Source organism: Pithys albifrons, chromosome 19, assembly GCF_047495875.1.
Source record: "Pithys albifrons albifrons isolate INPA30051 chromosome 19, PitAlb_v1, whole genome shotgun sequence".
NCBI classification, from domain to species: Eukaryota; Metazoa; Chordata; class Aves; order Passeriformes; family Thamnophilidae; genus Pithys; species Pithys albifrons.
Window position 1 is genome coordinate 4074081 of NC_092476.1, and position 15199 is coordinate 4089279.

The 15199-nt window shown below is 63.8% G+C and overlaps 1 protein-coding gene across 1 annotated transcript; it reads left to right on the forward strand.

Moving 5' to 3' along the window:
* Nucleotides 1–519: 519 nt before the first annotated feature.
* Nucleotides 520–3324, forward strand: SOCS3 (suppressor of cytokine signaling 3). The gene is made up of 2 exons (XM_071573845.1): nucleotides 520–568; nucleotides 1486–3324. The coding sequence occupies exon 2, from the start codon at nucleotides 1552–1554 to the stop codon at nucleotides 2179–2181; it is 630 nt and encodes a 209-aa protein (XP_071429946.1). The 5' UTR covers nucleotides 520–568; nucleotides 1486–1551; the 3' UTR covers nucleotides 2182–3324.
* Nucleotides 3325–15199: the final 11875 nt, after the last annotated feature.

Genomic DNA, 15199 nt, shown 5'->3' on the forward strand with positions numbered 1-15199 from the left:
GTTCCGGGGTATCCCCCCGGCGCCTCCTGCTCCTCTACTGTGTGTCCCCGCTGTACTCAGTGCCCGGTGTGACCCCTCACCGCTGTATCCCCACCGCCCGCTGCACCCCCGCCAGCCGAGCCCCAGCCCCTCGCCAGGGCGCGCCCGGCCCAGGCCGGGGTCGGGGTGCCCCGGGGGGAACCGTGCCGGGGTCGGGGTGCCCCGGGGGGACCGTGCCGGGTCCGAGTGCCCCGGCGGGGCCGGGGCGGGGCCGGGTGCCCCAGCGGGGCAGGGGGGCCGAGCCGGGGCTCTCCCCTTCTCCGCAGCGCGGGGGACGGGGGCGGTGGCGCTGCCCGGAATAGGCCGGCGGGGCCGGACCGGGGCCGGGGCAGGGGCTGGGGCTGGCGGGGCGCCGGGGGCCGGGCCGGGCGGGGCGCGGGCGGCGCCGCCGCGTTACAAGAAGCCGCGCAGTTCCAGGAACCCGAGGGCGGGCGCTGCGCCCGCTATAAGAGCCCGGCCCGGGCCGCCCCAGCAGCTTTGCCCCGCGCTCCGACCTCGCTTCGCCGCCGAGACCGGCCCTGCGCCCCAGGTACGGCTCGGCAGGGACAGCACAGGGTTCTGGAGAGGGAGCGGGGCCAACCTGGCACTGCTGGTGCCTCCGGGAGGCGAGCGCCGGGGCGAGGATGCCCGTTCTGCCCAGGGAAGGGCGATAGCAGGGGATGCTGGCGGGGCGATCGCCGGGGCTGGGGATGCCAGTGCTTCGGGGAACGGACAGCTTGCAGCTGCTGCCCAGAGAAGGGGATCGCCAGGGATGCTGGTGCCACATCGGCGCGATAGCCAGCGGCCCGAGGTAGCAATGTTTCCCGGAGAGGGAGAGAGCAGAAGACCGGCAGGAGCGGTGCTCCCGGCAAGGGAAGAGCCAGGAACGGGAGCTGGCGGTGCCCCCGGGAAGAGCCAAGGACGGAGGCTGCCGGTGTTCCCGGCAGGGTAGAGCCAAGGACCAGCGCTACCGGTGCCTCCGGCATGGGAAGAACCAGGACCGGGGCTGCCGGTGCTCCCGGCAAGGGAATAGCCGGGAACGGAAGCTGCCGGCGTTCCCAAGAAGGGAAGAGCCAAGGACCGGTGTTGCCGGTGTTCCCGGCAGGGGAAAGCCAAGGACCGGTGTTGCCGGTGTTCCCGGGAAGGGAAAGCCAAGGACCGGGGTTGCCGGTGTTCCCGGGAAGGGAGAGCCAAGGACCGGGGTTGCCGGTGTTCCCGGGAAGGGAGAGCCAAGGACCGGGGTTGCCGGTGTTCCCGGGAAGGGAGAGCCAAGGACCGGGGCTGCCGGTATTCCCGGGAAGGGAAAGCCGAGGGACCGGGGCTGCCGGTGCCATGGGAAGGGAGAGTCGGCGATGCGGGGGGACAACCGGCAGGGGCCGGAGGTGCAGATGTTCCCGGGGAGGGGGAGTCGGGGGTGCCGTGGTGCGATGGTGCCGGGGCTCACCGCTGTCTCTGTCCCTGCCGCAGGTGATGGTGTAGCGGCTGCTGTGCTGGCAGCAGCACTCCGAGCGCACGAAGCTGGCTCCCTGCGCCATGGTCACCCACAGCAAGTTCCCCGCTGCCGGGATGAGCCGCCCCCTCGACACCAGCCTGCGCCTCAAGACGTTCAGCTCCAAGAGCGAGTACCAGCTGGTGGTGAACACGGTGCGCAAGCTGCAGGAAAGCGGCTTCTACTGGAGCACAGTGACTGGCGGGGAGGCCAACCTGCTGCTGAGCACCGAGCCGGCCGGCACCTTCCTCATCAGGGACAGCTCAGACCAGCGGCACTTCTTCACCCTCAGCGTCAAGACGGAGTCGGGCACCAAGAATCTGCGCATCCAGTGTGAGGGTGGCAGCTTCTCCCTTCAGAGCGACCCCCGCAGCAGCCAGCCCGTGCCCCGCTTTGACTGCGTGCTCAAGCTGGTCCATCACTACATGCCGCCCGCGCCCTGCGCCCTCCCCGAGCAGCCGGGGGAGGGCCTGCACCCCAAGCGCACTTACTACATCTACTCCGGCGGTGAGAAGATCCCCCTGGTGCTGAGCCGCCCGCTCTCCTCCAGCGTCTCCACCCTGCAGCACCTCTGCCGCAAGACTGTCAACGGACACCTGGACTCCTATGAAAAGATGACTCAGCTGCCAGCCCCCATCAAGGAGTTCCTGGATCAGTACGATGCCCCCCTCTAAGGGGCCAGTGGAGCAAGGTCACACGCTACAAGCACAAGAACAAGGGACAGGCACAACACCTCGACGGCAGGGGAGCTCACAGGGCATGCCGAGCCTCTTGCTCTGGGAAGCAGAGGAGAGGTGCTGGGGAAATCTGCCTTGGGCCCGGGGCTGTGGCCAGCACAGCTGGCACCCTTGGTGCTGGGGAGAACCCCTGAGGAAGCGCGACATCTCCTCTCCACAGGGAAGGGGTTGGCTTCAGCTGAACTGTGAAGGTTACAGTGAGCCCATTGGCAAAGCCCCTGTGGGCTTGGGCAGCCAGGATGGCTCCCATGACACAGAGGGATGTGTGCCACAGCATTCTGAAGGTGTCCTGGTGAGAGCCCCTTCCACCCCCAGGAACTGAAAGCACTGGAGCCCAGGAGTGCCTGATCACTTTTCCTCGGTTTTAAGGGGAAGGTGTATTTTGTCTGTACTGTACTTTACCTCTTACTGCCTCCTTGTGGGTGGAAGCTCCTTTCACACCAGACCCCAGACTTGGAGGTTGCTGCCTTTGTTCCCTCGTTGCCATTTTCCAGGGGACTAAGCCTTAATATTCTCTCTGCTCCACGGTTTGGGTTACTGCACATCGTTTGGTGACGCTGCATCATGACTGTCCTGCTGATGTGCTGTGAAGCCAGAGGGGAAGTGGCACATCCCGACGCTGCTGAGTCCCACACAACCGTGTCTGCAAGGAGCATCCCGGGGACCCCAGGCCCTTACTATCAAGAGTTGCACCCCACCTCTGCCCAGCTGCTCCTACAGACCCTGGCCACACTGCTTCATGGGGCACTGATACCCACAGGAATGTGGCAGGAGAATCCCCTGGAGTTATGTCTTCTCATGAGTGCTTTTCTGCGTCTATCCGGAGAAGTGGTTGGGGTTTTCTGTTTTGGTTTTTTTTATTTTTCTTCTTTTTTTAAAACCAAAGGGATGTTTACAGGCCAACGTGAATCACTGTCTTTTATAAAGATTCCATCTTCACCTCCAGCCTTGAGGGCTGAGCAAAACCATGCTTGAAAATTCAACCAAAACCAAACTCAGATGAAACTTTGCACATATTTATATTTATATTCAGAAAGGAAACGTTTCCATAATTTATAATAAAGAGCACTATTTTTTAATGAAAACCTCAGATCTGGTTTGATTTCTCCCTTGCGCCTCCAAGGCCACTCGGTGCCGGCACAGTGCCGAGATGTGTTTACACCACGTAAGCGCCGTTTCCTGGAGCTGCTGTCCGTGCAGGGCAATCCCACCGCAGTGACTCAGCCCCTCTGTCTGCGTAAGAGCTGCCCCAGCACTCAGGTATGTCTGAGCCCTGCGAGGTTGGTCCACTGGCCGAGCCACAGGGATGGAATTCACTCCAGGCTTGTGCACGTACTGGAACCACAAACCATCCCTGGGTGGTGGGATGTGGCCCATGGCACTGAGTATGGCGGAGCCAAGCTGGTGGCACAGCCCTAGTGCAGCACTTGTGCTGTTCCAAGAGAGTTTTGCCTGCCCCCAGTCCCATTTTGGCACATGCTGGGGTGACGAGCTGCAAGAACAGGGCATGCAGAGGTGCAGGTTAGCTATACGATGCTTCTGTTGGGAGCACAGCAGGCTCAGGACAGGGGATGCTGAGGTCCTGCTCACTCCCACAGCACAGCTCTGTCCTGTGCAGACCCCTAGCCCTGAGCCAGGCTCAGATGCCCAAAGAAGGGTATGAGAGGAGAATGAGGGAGAGGATTCCTGCTGGGATCTCCTGGCCCCCAGAAGTGCCTGGCCGCTGCTCCTAAGGGTATGAAGTGCGCATGGGAATAAACCCACAGCTCCATTTGGCAGGTCTGCAGTGCAGTGCTCAGCTGGAGAGCTGCACCCACGGATGTGGGTGATCCCCTGGGGGTCAGCCCTCTGCAACCTTCCCAGAGCCCCTGGCTGTGAGCAGCAGGCTGTGCCCAGGCGCCCTGTGCTTTCCAGCACCTCTGGCAACTGCAACCTTGCACTGTGGGTGTCATGCTTGGCACTGTGCATCATGCTCCCCCTCTGGGGAACCCTAGCTGCTGGGAAAGGCTTTCCTTAGGAATCACCCCAGAACAGAGGGATGGTGACTGCCCTGGCTCAGGCTGTGGGCAGGGCATATGGCAATGTCCCAGCAACTATTTTGGTGCTGCTCTGCAGGGCCGTGGCACACAGGCTGCCAGGAAGTGCCATGGCCTGCCCGGGCACCCGCTGCAGCTATGCAAGGAATGTCCATGCGCACAGGGTGGCTGCCAGCCAGGCCCTGCTGAGGCACATCCCTGTTGTCAGGGCTCCCAGCAGCACCAGTGATTCCCAACCCCGTGCCAGGAGTGAGGTGGGAGCAGCACTGTGGCTGCAGCAGCCCCCAGCCAGCGGGAGCATCACAATGTGGAGCATCACTGCAGGACAAGATGCAGAAGGGGATGGAGAACCAAGGCCCTGGGGGTTTATGAGCACTCTCAGCAACCCCAGCAGAACAAGGGCTTCACAACATCCCATGGTGGGCCACAGTGGGAAGCTGACCCCAGGGAGTGTGGCCAGACTGCCCACAGTGGGCCTGCCCAAGCTCCCCAGCCAGACCAACCCTTTCGGAACAGCCCTGGCTTCTCCACTTCCCAGAAGAGCCCTGGCACCACCATCTGAGGGCCTCTTCCCTCGTGGTGCTGCAACCACGGCTGAGTCGAGAGTCCAGGAAGCTCCACCAGCCCCACGGGTTTCTTGGAACACAGCCAAGCTCATGGCAGCAGTGACACTGCAGCTGTCGGGCAAATCCCTGCCAAGGGTTTCACAAACCTCTCGCCTGCTCCAGAGCAGCCAAGAGGACTTGGCCCCACATTTCGAAAGCAGCCGATCAAGTGTGTCCCACAGCCAGTTCCCCTCTGCCCCACACCAGGGCCAGGGCAGCTGAGCTCACCCCAGGAGGGTTCCTGGATGACAAAAGTGTTCTTGGGGTGATCAGACCCCATCACTGTGTGATAGTGCCAGGAGTCAGATGGGAATTAGGCAGGGCTTCAGGAGCAGAGGTGGAATAGTGGCGTTCCATGGATCCCCCTGCCCCAGGTCTCTCTTGCAGCTGTGCCGAACTCAGTGCAGCTGTAAGTGCAGCCTGTCCCCAGTGCCATCACCTCCTCCTGTGTGGAGCAGGGTGACAGCACTAGGACCAGCAAGAGCCTGACAAGGTGCTGGGGCACAGAAGGGTGGTCAGGAAGGGACAGGCTGCTCCTGCAGCCCCTGGAACTCCCCATCCTGCCTCACCCTTGACTCCCCATGGGGTGCGGGGCAGCTGCTAACGCTTCCCATCACACCGCTGGCTCATTACTGGCACGAGAAGGAAGTATCTGCTGGGATGGCAAACCCGAACCCCGTGGGGTCAGGAGTGCAGGAAACCTGCTCTGGGGTGTACCAGCCTCCATAGATCCAAAACAGGAAACCACTGTAGCCAGCGATTGCTGTGGGCAGCCAGCCCCAGCATGGCAGGCAGCATGGCAGTGGAAGGCTCGGCCGGCACTGTGGCACCCCAGCCACGAGGCGAAACCCAGCCAGGCACAGGGAAGCAGGACAGAATCATGAGGACTCCCCTCTCCTGGGACCCTGAGGAAGGAGGCAGTGGGCAGCACCACCAGGGATTGCTGGGGCAGCAGAGCCAGACAGGAGCTCCCCACAAACACCCTGACCTCGCAGTGCTCTCCTCACGCACTTCCTCCTGCTTGGCTCCACAGCGCCAGGACATTCCCACATCTACTGCCACGTTTCCCATTAGGATGCAGGAAAGGGTTGTGCAGCAGCTGGGGACTTACTGTAAATGGTACCACCTGCTCGTTACGTGGCAATTCCTCTGCAGGCCAGGGCCACAGGGATGGCTGGGAACAGACTGGGACATCTTCTCCTGGGCTTGCTGCTAGGAAGCGTGAGCATGGACTCTGGCACTGCCCGGGGCTGGCACTGGTTGCCCCGGCTGCAAGTTTGAGACAGGTGATGGCTGTTTGGGCTGGAGGAGGAGCAGGACTGCAGCTTGATGTCCCTAGAGCCCTGCAGTTCCACAACTGCCCCTGTCTTGGGCCTCTGCCTCAGCTGTGGTGCTGTTTGAGGTCCCTCTCCTGGCAGCAGCTCAGCTGACGGTGACCTGGCCCAGAGCCTGGGTTGGTGGCCTGGGTTGTTGTGGAGGGTGGCTTGGCCCTGGCTGTCCTGGGGTCAGGCAGGGCTGCGAGCAGGAAGGGAGTGAGGGGCAGCAGTAGGACCCTGTGCCCAGGCCAGGGAGTACTTCAGGATACAGCTAAGCCCAGCGGGCTGTGTACATCCCCATGGAAACCCCATTCTGTTGCTGCTTCCCCAGCCAGACATGTGGCCAGCTCCAGAGAGCCAGCAGCTGTGGATTCCTCACTCCTTCCATCAGCAGCTCCATGAGCTGTGCTGCCCTAGTCCCCAGCCCCAGCTCTGATGCCTGGGAGGGTTTCAGGGCCAGGGCCACGCTGTTCTTGCACTTGCACTCACAGAGAGCAGTGAGATGCTGGCCACTGACTTCAGTCACTGCTGGGCACATGGCATGTCACGGGAGGTTTCTGTGGGTGCGCTGGCAGCAGGCTGCCATCTGCCTGGGTGCACTTGCCCAGCACAGTGCAGAGTCCTCAGATGACCCTAGAAGAACATCCATGGGCAGGTCCCAAACCTCAGCCCTGGAGCATCCCTTGTCCTCACATAAGCCCTGGCCTTGGCCCCAGTGCAGGAGCTGGTGGTGGCAGTGTCATACACATAGCTGGGGATGGGGCTTCCAGACATGGGACCTGCTGTCTGCAGTCCCACCCTGCCTTCCTTGCCTGTGACCTCCTCCCCAGGGCTCATCAGCCTGGTAGGCTCTGCCTGTCCTATTGCTTCAAGGGCCATCAGCAGAGAGCAACTCAGACTGCACCAGTCGGGTGGAAGGCAATGGGTGCTGGTAGCGCTGCATGGGCACGGATGGGGCGTGCAGCTGGTGGAGGGCACAGCTGAAGCAGATGTTCCTTAGAAGGACCCAGGGGCCCTGTCTCAGCATTTAATGAGTGGGAATGGGAGCACTTTACTGTAATTCTAGCAATCACATTGTTCATCCTTGGCAGCCAACATCAGTTGGTGTCCAGCGCCAGGGGATCACAATAAGCCACCTGGCAGGGAGGCTTGGCAGCATGCCATGCCACCAGGCAGCTGGCCAAGGCAGGGCAGGGAAGGGCTGCAGAGCGAGGTGTGAGGTACGGTAAGGGCCCGCCCCAGGAGTTCCCGTCACTGGCACGGCCCTGGTGCGCAGGTGCTGAGGCGCCAATACCCAAGGGTGACTGCAGAGCCCATATGGCCGGGGATCCCCAGCCCGTGGCAGGGTCCTGGCAGCCACCCATCATTGCAGCAGCCCCAGCAGCACCCGGCCTTGCTGGGTGCTGGGCTGGAGCCACCAGCAGCAGGATGCTCTGGCCACCCATGCAGTGGGGCCTCAGAGCAACACGGTGCCAGCCAGCTGGAGGGGAGCCCCTACCCACTGGGGACAGGAGGGGCAGGGGAAGGGGAGGAGGAGGCTGCACTCAAAGGCCCATCACCGCCAGAGACTTGGTGCCCCACCCTGACACCACCACTGCAGCTTCCAGGCAGGCACTGCCCCTGACTCTTTCCTGCCATCGCCCACCCACCCTGTCCCAGCTGCCACATCCCTGGGTGGTCCCCACTGGTGCCAGGGGCCATGCAGGAGCAGGGACAGTTGGCACCCCAAGGATGGAGTAGAAGCCCTGCTGAGTCATCACTTCTCTGTTCTCATTTTTCCATGGTGCTGTTGTGCGTTTGCTGGAAGCCAGCTCATAGCCATGACTAATCTGTTCTCAAAACAAGCACAAAGCGAGCGGGAGGTTTGTGCAGACCCGCGGGGAGGAGATGGAATCACGGCACGAGGCTGGGGAAGTGAGCTGCTGGAGCAGCTGGGAATGCCCGGCCCCACAGCAGCACCTCCATGGGGTCTGGGCACAGCAGAGCCAGGCAGGGGCATCGAGAACCCCCGGACTCCTCTGCCAAGGGGGGCTGGGGCAGAGGCAGCGCCTGGGACTGTGTGCAGCAGGCAGGGCAGGCAGGCACAGGCCAGCAGCACTGGGAACCCCACACGCCATGGCGAGGGTTGGGGCTCCCACCCTGGTCGTTCTGCCCTGCAGGGAAGCTGCCGGCGGGGGAGGCCGGAGAGGAAGCGCAGGAGTTTGCTCTGGCCGGAATCGGGCATCCATTGATCTGCTGTTATTAAAACCAGAGCTGCTGTCGGGAACTCCACAGCCTGGCTGCCCTCATGCGCTTCCTGGAAAGGGCTGTCCCACGTGCCCTCACCAGCAGGGGACAGGCCCCCCAAAGCACCTGGCAGCAGCACTGGCCTGCACCAGGTTCAGATGGCAGCCAGGGCAGGGAGCCAGGGATGCAGTTCTGCCCTTGGCACCCACCTCTCTGTTCCCACTCAGCCACTGCCCCTGGCCCTCCTGGGCATCCCACAGCGGGTGGGTGGCAGGAGGGCACCGTGGCACCCCGCTGGGCTGAGAAGTGTTTACTGGAGAGGCAAAGTCATTGCTTCCAGTGGGGGATGAATCACCCCTGTCAGGAATTCTGCCCGGGGGCTTTTCTGTAAAAGCATGGAATTTCGACACTGGCCTCCAGTGCCCTCCTGGGTCCCCCCTCCTTGCACAACCTCCCGCAGGAGTTCCTGTTCCCAGCCCCAGCCTTGCAGCTGCTGAGGGGCATGGGCACAGGCACTCTGGCACAGAGGGTCCCTGCATGGACCAGGACCAGGACCAAACCAGGTTCCCAGCATGGTGCATGTGCTCACTTACAGAACTGCGCACTCCACTGCCACCCACAGCTGCCCCTGTGGGACTGTGGGCTCCCCAGTGCCACCCGTGCTCAGCACACACTGTTGCTGTGGCGATTGGCTGCGGTTCAGACCCTCCAGCTGCACTCGCACCCATGAGCAGTGCAGACAGAGGGGAAGTGGCAGGTTCCAGCCACAGCGAGGGCTCTGCCTAACCAGCAGCATCTTCCCTCTGCTCAGACTGGGCACATCCCACCCCTGTTAGAGCTGGCAGTACCCCGAGCCAACTAGAGAGGAGTGGGGAATGCCAGCAGGGTGGAGACCTGCGGCTGCAGATGAAGGAGCAGCTCCTGGCAAAGCCCTGCTCGCTGCCCCCACCACCATCCTGGTGCTGTCCTGCTGTGGAGTCACTGCGTGGGGAAACTGTTGACCTGGAGCCAGTGGTGGCTTTGAGGAGCCCCACCATGCTGGAGCTGGGGATTCTCTCTGTTTCCACACACTGCAGAAACTCTTCTTTCCAAGCAAGAGCAGAGGGGTTTCTGAATAAGGTGGAAAGCACACTCAGAGCAGAACTGAAACATCACCTTTGAGACTTGATGCTTCCCCAGCCTGGTGCAGCACAGGCTGTGCTGGTTCCCAAACAAACCGCCCCACAGGTGAGGAGAGCAGAGCCCGGCAGCCACGCCCCGTGCCAGTGAGGGGCATGTGTGGCTGTGGAAAACCAGAGATAAAGGTCTTGCTTCTTGACGCCTTCTTTCCTGGACACAGGGCTGCCTGGAGCAAAATGCCTGGTCATCTGTTCCCAGGAGGCCCTTCTTGATGGGAACCCCCTCCCTGCCCCACTCCGGGCATCCCAGCAAGACTCCCGGCTGGGCACAGCCTGTGTCCCCAGTGGGAAGGGACACCCCAGCACTCTGCAGGGCCATAGGGCCTGCCATCCTGGCAGTGTCCCTGTGCCAGCAGCAGCCAGCACATCTGCCGCAGCGGCTTCAGTGTGAAGGGTCCATGTTTCAGCCCTGCCACTCTGGCACTGCTTGGCAGCAGGGGCCAGCTGCAGCAGTGACCACCAGCCTTGGCTGTGGCGATGCTTCCTGGGGCCTGGGAGATTTGCTTGCCCCACTTCGCATGCCTGACACTGCCTGGGGACACATGGCCATGGCCACTGCCCCCACTCCAAGGCAGGGCAGGCAGGGGGGCAAAGCAATCCTCATCCCAGTTCTGACCACCCAACAGCCTCTCGGTGTCTGGGGAAGGGAAGTGGGGATGTGGGAAAGATCAGGACCTCGGTTATGGGAAGCTGCTTTGTTTTTTGCCTTACATTTTCTGCCATTCCTGGAAGCAGCCACTCTGACCTGGCTGCTGGGAAGCAGCCACAGCCTCCTTGTCCCCTTTGGCCCCCTCAACCTCTGCCCCTGTCCACCCTGCCAGGATGTTCCACTCCCAAAGGGTCTCCCATGACCCACGGGCTGCAGTCCCATGCACCAAGCAGCTCCATCCCAGCCCCAGGCATCAGCTACAGGTTGATTTATAGAAATCCAATGGCTGGGGCTAACGGTGCCTCCTGCCAAACCTCATTAACGGCTGGCCTGGGAGAAGGCAAACAGCTCGTGCGGCAACAAGGAAATCCTTGTTTAAGCATTTTTGGCTGTCCAGGGCCCTTCACCTCATGCCCAGGGGAGGAGGAAGAAGAGAAGCTGAAGAGGAGGAGGAGGAGGAGAGGAGAAGGTGCAGGCCACATGCCCCAGGCTGGCACCATCCTGGCAGCCACAAGGAAGGAGACACAAGGAGACACAGCAAGACCTGCAGAGGGAGGGAGCCCCCATGATGGGATGTGAGCTGGGGGCATAGCAGAAAACCACAGGGGCATAATGGAGGCAGAGGGCTCCCATGCTGCTGCAGGACCCTGCTCGTTCCTCAGTGCCCCCTGCTCCCACCCACACCAGGTTCCCCACACAAAGAGCTGGCCATGAAGTGCAGTGAGCTCTGGGCATGCAGGACTACTAGAAGGCTGTGGCAGCCCACAGTTGGCATAGGGCACCTGGTACCCATGAGCTCTGGAGCAGCCTCAGCAACCTGCATCCACCAGCCCCACGTGTGGCTCAAGATCTATTTCATCATCTGGAGAAAAGCATTTACTGCCAATAAACGGGCTAATTAATTCTCCTCAAAGACCTCTCAATTATTCATCTCGGGCCACAGAGAAAACAATTACAGCACTTACCTCAGCCCTGGCTCGGTCAGTGCAGCAGCTGGCAGCAGGCAGGGCACAGCAGGGACAGCCCAGCCCAGCTCTCAGCACAGACCCCCGGTGCCCGGGCAGCCCCAGCCCTGCCCACCCGGCAGGCACATCCCCACGGAGCCAGCACAGCCACCGTGCCCGAGCCAGCCCCGGCCCCAGCACTCGCCCTCGGTGCCCCGCAGCTCCCCCAGCCCCAGGTCTCTCTCGGCCTCTGCAGCTCCCCCAGCCCCGGGGCTCTCTCGGGGCCCCCACAGCTCCCCCAGGGCTCTCTCAGTGCCCCGCAGCTCCCCCGGGGCTCTCTCGGGGCCCCCGCAGCTGCCCCAACCCAGCAGCGCCGGGGTGGCCCGTGCTGGGTACCCCGTGCAGAGGGGCTTTCCCCCGACGATTCTCCAGCTCCTTGGCCCCAGGGATGCGGGGCCATCTGCCCTGCGACGGGGCCAGCCCCTGTTCAGCAGCACCCTGAGAACGAAAACCCTGGCACAGGGTGGGCTGGCAGGGTCCTTCACCCGGACCCCACCAGAGCTATGGCCGAAAGGTCACCTGGGCCCGGGCCGGGTCTCTCCCACCGGCTCCCGGTGTGCGGCAGCTCAGGCTGCCCCGGCACCTCCGGGCCCGGCGGGAACCCTGTACTCCGGGAGCGGGGCCATGGGCAGCTCCGGGCCCGGCGGGACCCCCCGTGCCCCGGGCCATGGGCACCTCCAGGCCCGTCGGGCAGAGTCCCTCGCGGGCCCCGGGCCGCAGCCGCCCGTGGGCCGGGCCGGGAAGGGTTAAGGGCGGCCGGCGCCCCCCCGGCGCGGAGGCCGGGCCTGTCGGGAAGCCGGGATCTCTGCGGCGGTGTTACTGGAAAAGTCGCTGCCGGGGGAGGGGGGGGCCCGCGGGCTGGGGACGGGGCACCGTCCGGGACCGCGCAGCCACCGGGCTCGGCTCCGGCACACGCGGGGCTCCGGCGGGGCCTCTCCGGGGCTCCCGCAGCGGGTCCGGCCCTCGCGGCCCCGGGGACTCTGCCCTTCGGGGGTCTGTCCCGGGCCGAAGCTCGGCCGGTGCCGTGTACGACCGGTGGCCGCCGCGTGCCGCGGCTCGGGACAGGGCACCGGCACCGGGACACCGCGGGTGCGGCGGCGGGAGCACGGCCCGGCCCGGCTCAGCCCAGCCCGGCTCTCCCGGGCATCCCCCGCCGTGCCCAGCTGCAGGACAGCGCTCGGGGCCGTGGCTTGGGCGCTCAGGGGTGACGAGTGGCGCCTGCCCCGGCCCAGCGGGGACTGAGGCCCCCCAGGACAAGCACTGCCGGCGCCATCCCACGGGGACGACCGCCAAGGCAGGCAGGGTGAGCAGCAGGGGCAGCAAGGACAGTGTGGCCGCAGGGCCAAGGCAGCTTGGCAGGAAAACACCCCAAGCTCATGGCGAGCCTGTCAAGGGTCACTGTCCGGCCCTGAGTCAGCCGTGGGCACCCAGCACAAGACCCCCGGGGTACCACCTGGGCCACCACCAGCTCCTGCCGCCCTCCTTGCAGCCACCAGCTTGCTGCCAGCCTGTCCCAGAGCAGCCATGTGTGCTGGGGCAGAGGGCTCAGCCCCAGCCTGGGATACCTGGGGAGGTACAGCCCTGTGCCCCCCATCCCACAGCCCCTCCTGAGGCTCCTGCAGGGCCTGACAGGGCTGGGGCAGGGCTGCCGATGGGGCCGATGGCACGGGGGAGGGGGGCAGCTCCGGGAATCAGCCCCAGTGGCTGCCAGGCCTGTGGCAGGGAGGGGGGAAACCTGATCCTCCGCGGTGGGGTCTGGGCTCTACTCCCAGCTCCCCAGCCAGGCCTCAGCTGCTAATTTTAGCCCTGGGGAGGCACGGCTGGAGCAGAAGCTCAGCCCACCGCGGGAGTTGGAGTGAGCAGGTGGTGGCTGCAGAGCCATGGTGCATTGTGGTCCTGGGCGAGCCCCCAGCGAGCCCCCAGCTGCTAACCAAGCCACTGGCCAGGTGTTGGCAGTGCCCACACACTGCCCACACTGCTGTGGCCTCAACTCAACTGCCCCACATGTGGCCATGAGCCCTCCCATGGGCCTAGTGCTGGACCCACCAAGCCCCAGTGTGGCCCTGCTGGGCCCCATATGGATGGAGGAGCTCTGTGGGTGCTGGTAGTGAGGAGAGATCCCCGAGGCAGGTTCCAGCCAGGAGACCCAGAGAAAGGTATGGGGCTGGAGGTATGGCTCTGTGGAGGAGAGCCAGCCACGCTGCGCTGCCCTGCACAGGACGTGGTGACCTCCAAGTGAAGGAGTGCCTGCTTGGCTGCAGATCCTGCCTGGGATGGAGCTCTGAAGCCACCCCTCAGCATTTGCTGGGACCACACACAAGGACAACCAGCATGGATGGGAGCTCTCTCCACTGTGGGCACCCGAGGGCCACCAACTGCCCAGGTTGCTGTGGGAGTGGATGGGTGAGCAGCTGGGAAGGCCATGCTGAGGGATGCTCCAGCCCCCCAACCCTTCCAAGCAGAGAAAGCAGTTCCAAAGCCCACCTTGCCTTATGGCAGCTGCACCAGGCATAGGGAGAGGTCCCTGTCCCAGGGCCCCACAGCTGCTCTTCCCCCCAGCCCTTCACCTGTGGTGTGACCGGCTGTGCTGCCCAGCTTTTACTGGAAGAGGCGCTGCCGGGAAGGCGGTGTGTGCGGTGGGGCAGCTTTGGGGAGGCTCGGCTGGGCTCGGCAGCCGGCACAGCTCAGCTGTCCATACTCCCAGGTCCAGGGCCAGTAACGGGAAGCGTCTGTTCTCAGTGACGGTAAATCAGATCGGGGAGATTAGAGGCCTTTTTGCCTAATCATGAGCAGCCTGAAGTTGGAGGACAAGTTCCTGGAACAAAGAGGAAATAGAGGCAGTAAATAAAGAAAAACTGTTAACATGTGGCCCTGCGTGTGAAAGAGTCTTATGAAGGACTGTTTATGGCTCACTCATCTGCGAGGTTGACAGCGCGGGTGGCAGGGAAGGAGGGGGCCCCCATGGACAGGGGCACAGGCAGGGGGAGGGCAGCCAGTGGGGCAGCTGCAGGGGGCAGGATGGGGGGCCTGGGACAGTTCAGGGCTGTGTCGCAGCACGTGGCAGAGGGAGGGAGGCAGGAGGCAGCAGCATGGCAGCAGCCGAGGTGCACGTGGTTGGAATGCAGTGCACACACAGCTGGGCATGGCTGGGCAGAACATGCCTCTGTGAGGGTAAGGGGGCACCTGAACACACCTGCCCCACTGATCTCCTACAAGTGCCAGAAGAGGTACCACCTTCTGCAGAGTTGTGCCACCCTCCCCACCTACAGCATGAGGCAGGCACAGCTCAACTGGACCAACCTGACGGGAGATGTGGACGGGTCTCACTGCTGCACTGGGCACATGCCTTCCTGCTCTGGGGCGGTGTGGATTTCTGCCAAGAGGTCAGTGGGTCCGCCCAGAGCAGGCAGGTAGTGCTGAGAACTGCAGAGCTGCCCACAGACCCCACAGCACCGCTGCAGTGGCAGCCCACCTATGGTGCCACCAGACCACATGTCGGCTGCTGCCAGAGCAGACGCAGCCAGAGCCGCAGCCAGTTCCCAGCAGCCAGGTGACGCCGTGCCAGCCCTGCTGGCAGCGGCACAGCGTGGTGGGAGCCGGAGCCATCCTCGTTAAGCCATGGAAAGACTCGCGGATCCCCCGTGGCGCTCCCTAACGCAGGACGCCCAGGATGGGACTCCTGGCAAAGCGTCGGGCCGCCCCGCCCTGCGTTCCCCCGCGCCAGTGTGGCCGGGGAGGAATGGCAGGATGGAGGGACACTGGGACAGCCCCGGAACGCGCTCAGAGCCGGCGCAGCAGACGCTCTGCCGCATCTCCACGGCCGGCCGCATGTCCCGACCCCACTCCTGGTCGGACGATCCTGCTCCCGCTCGGGAACCTTGCGGGGAGCGTCCTTGCGATGCGGGCAGTGCTGCGGCCGGGGGTGGGTGCCCGGCCCCGGA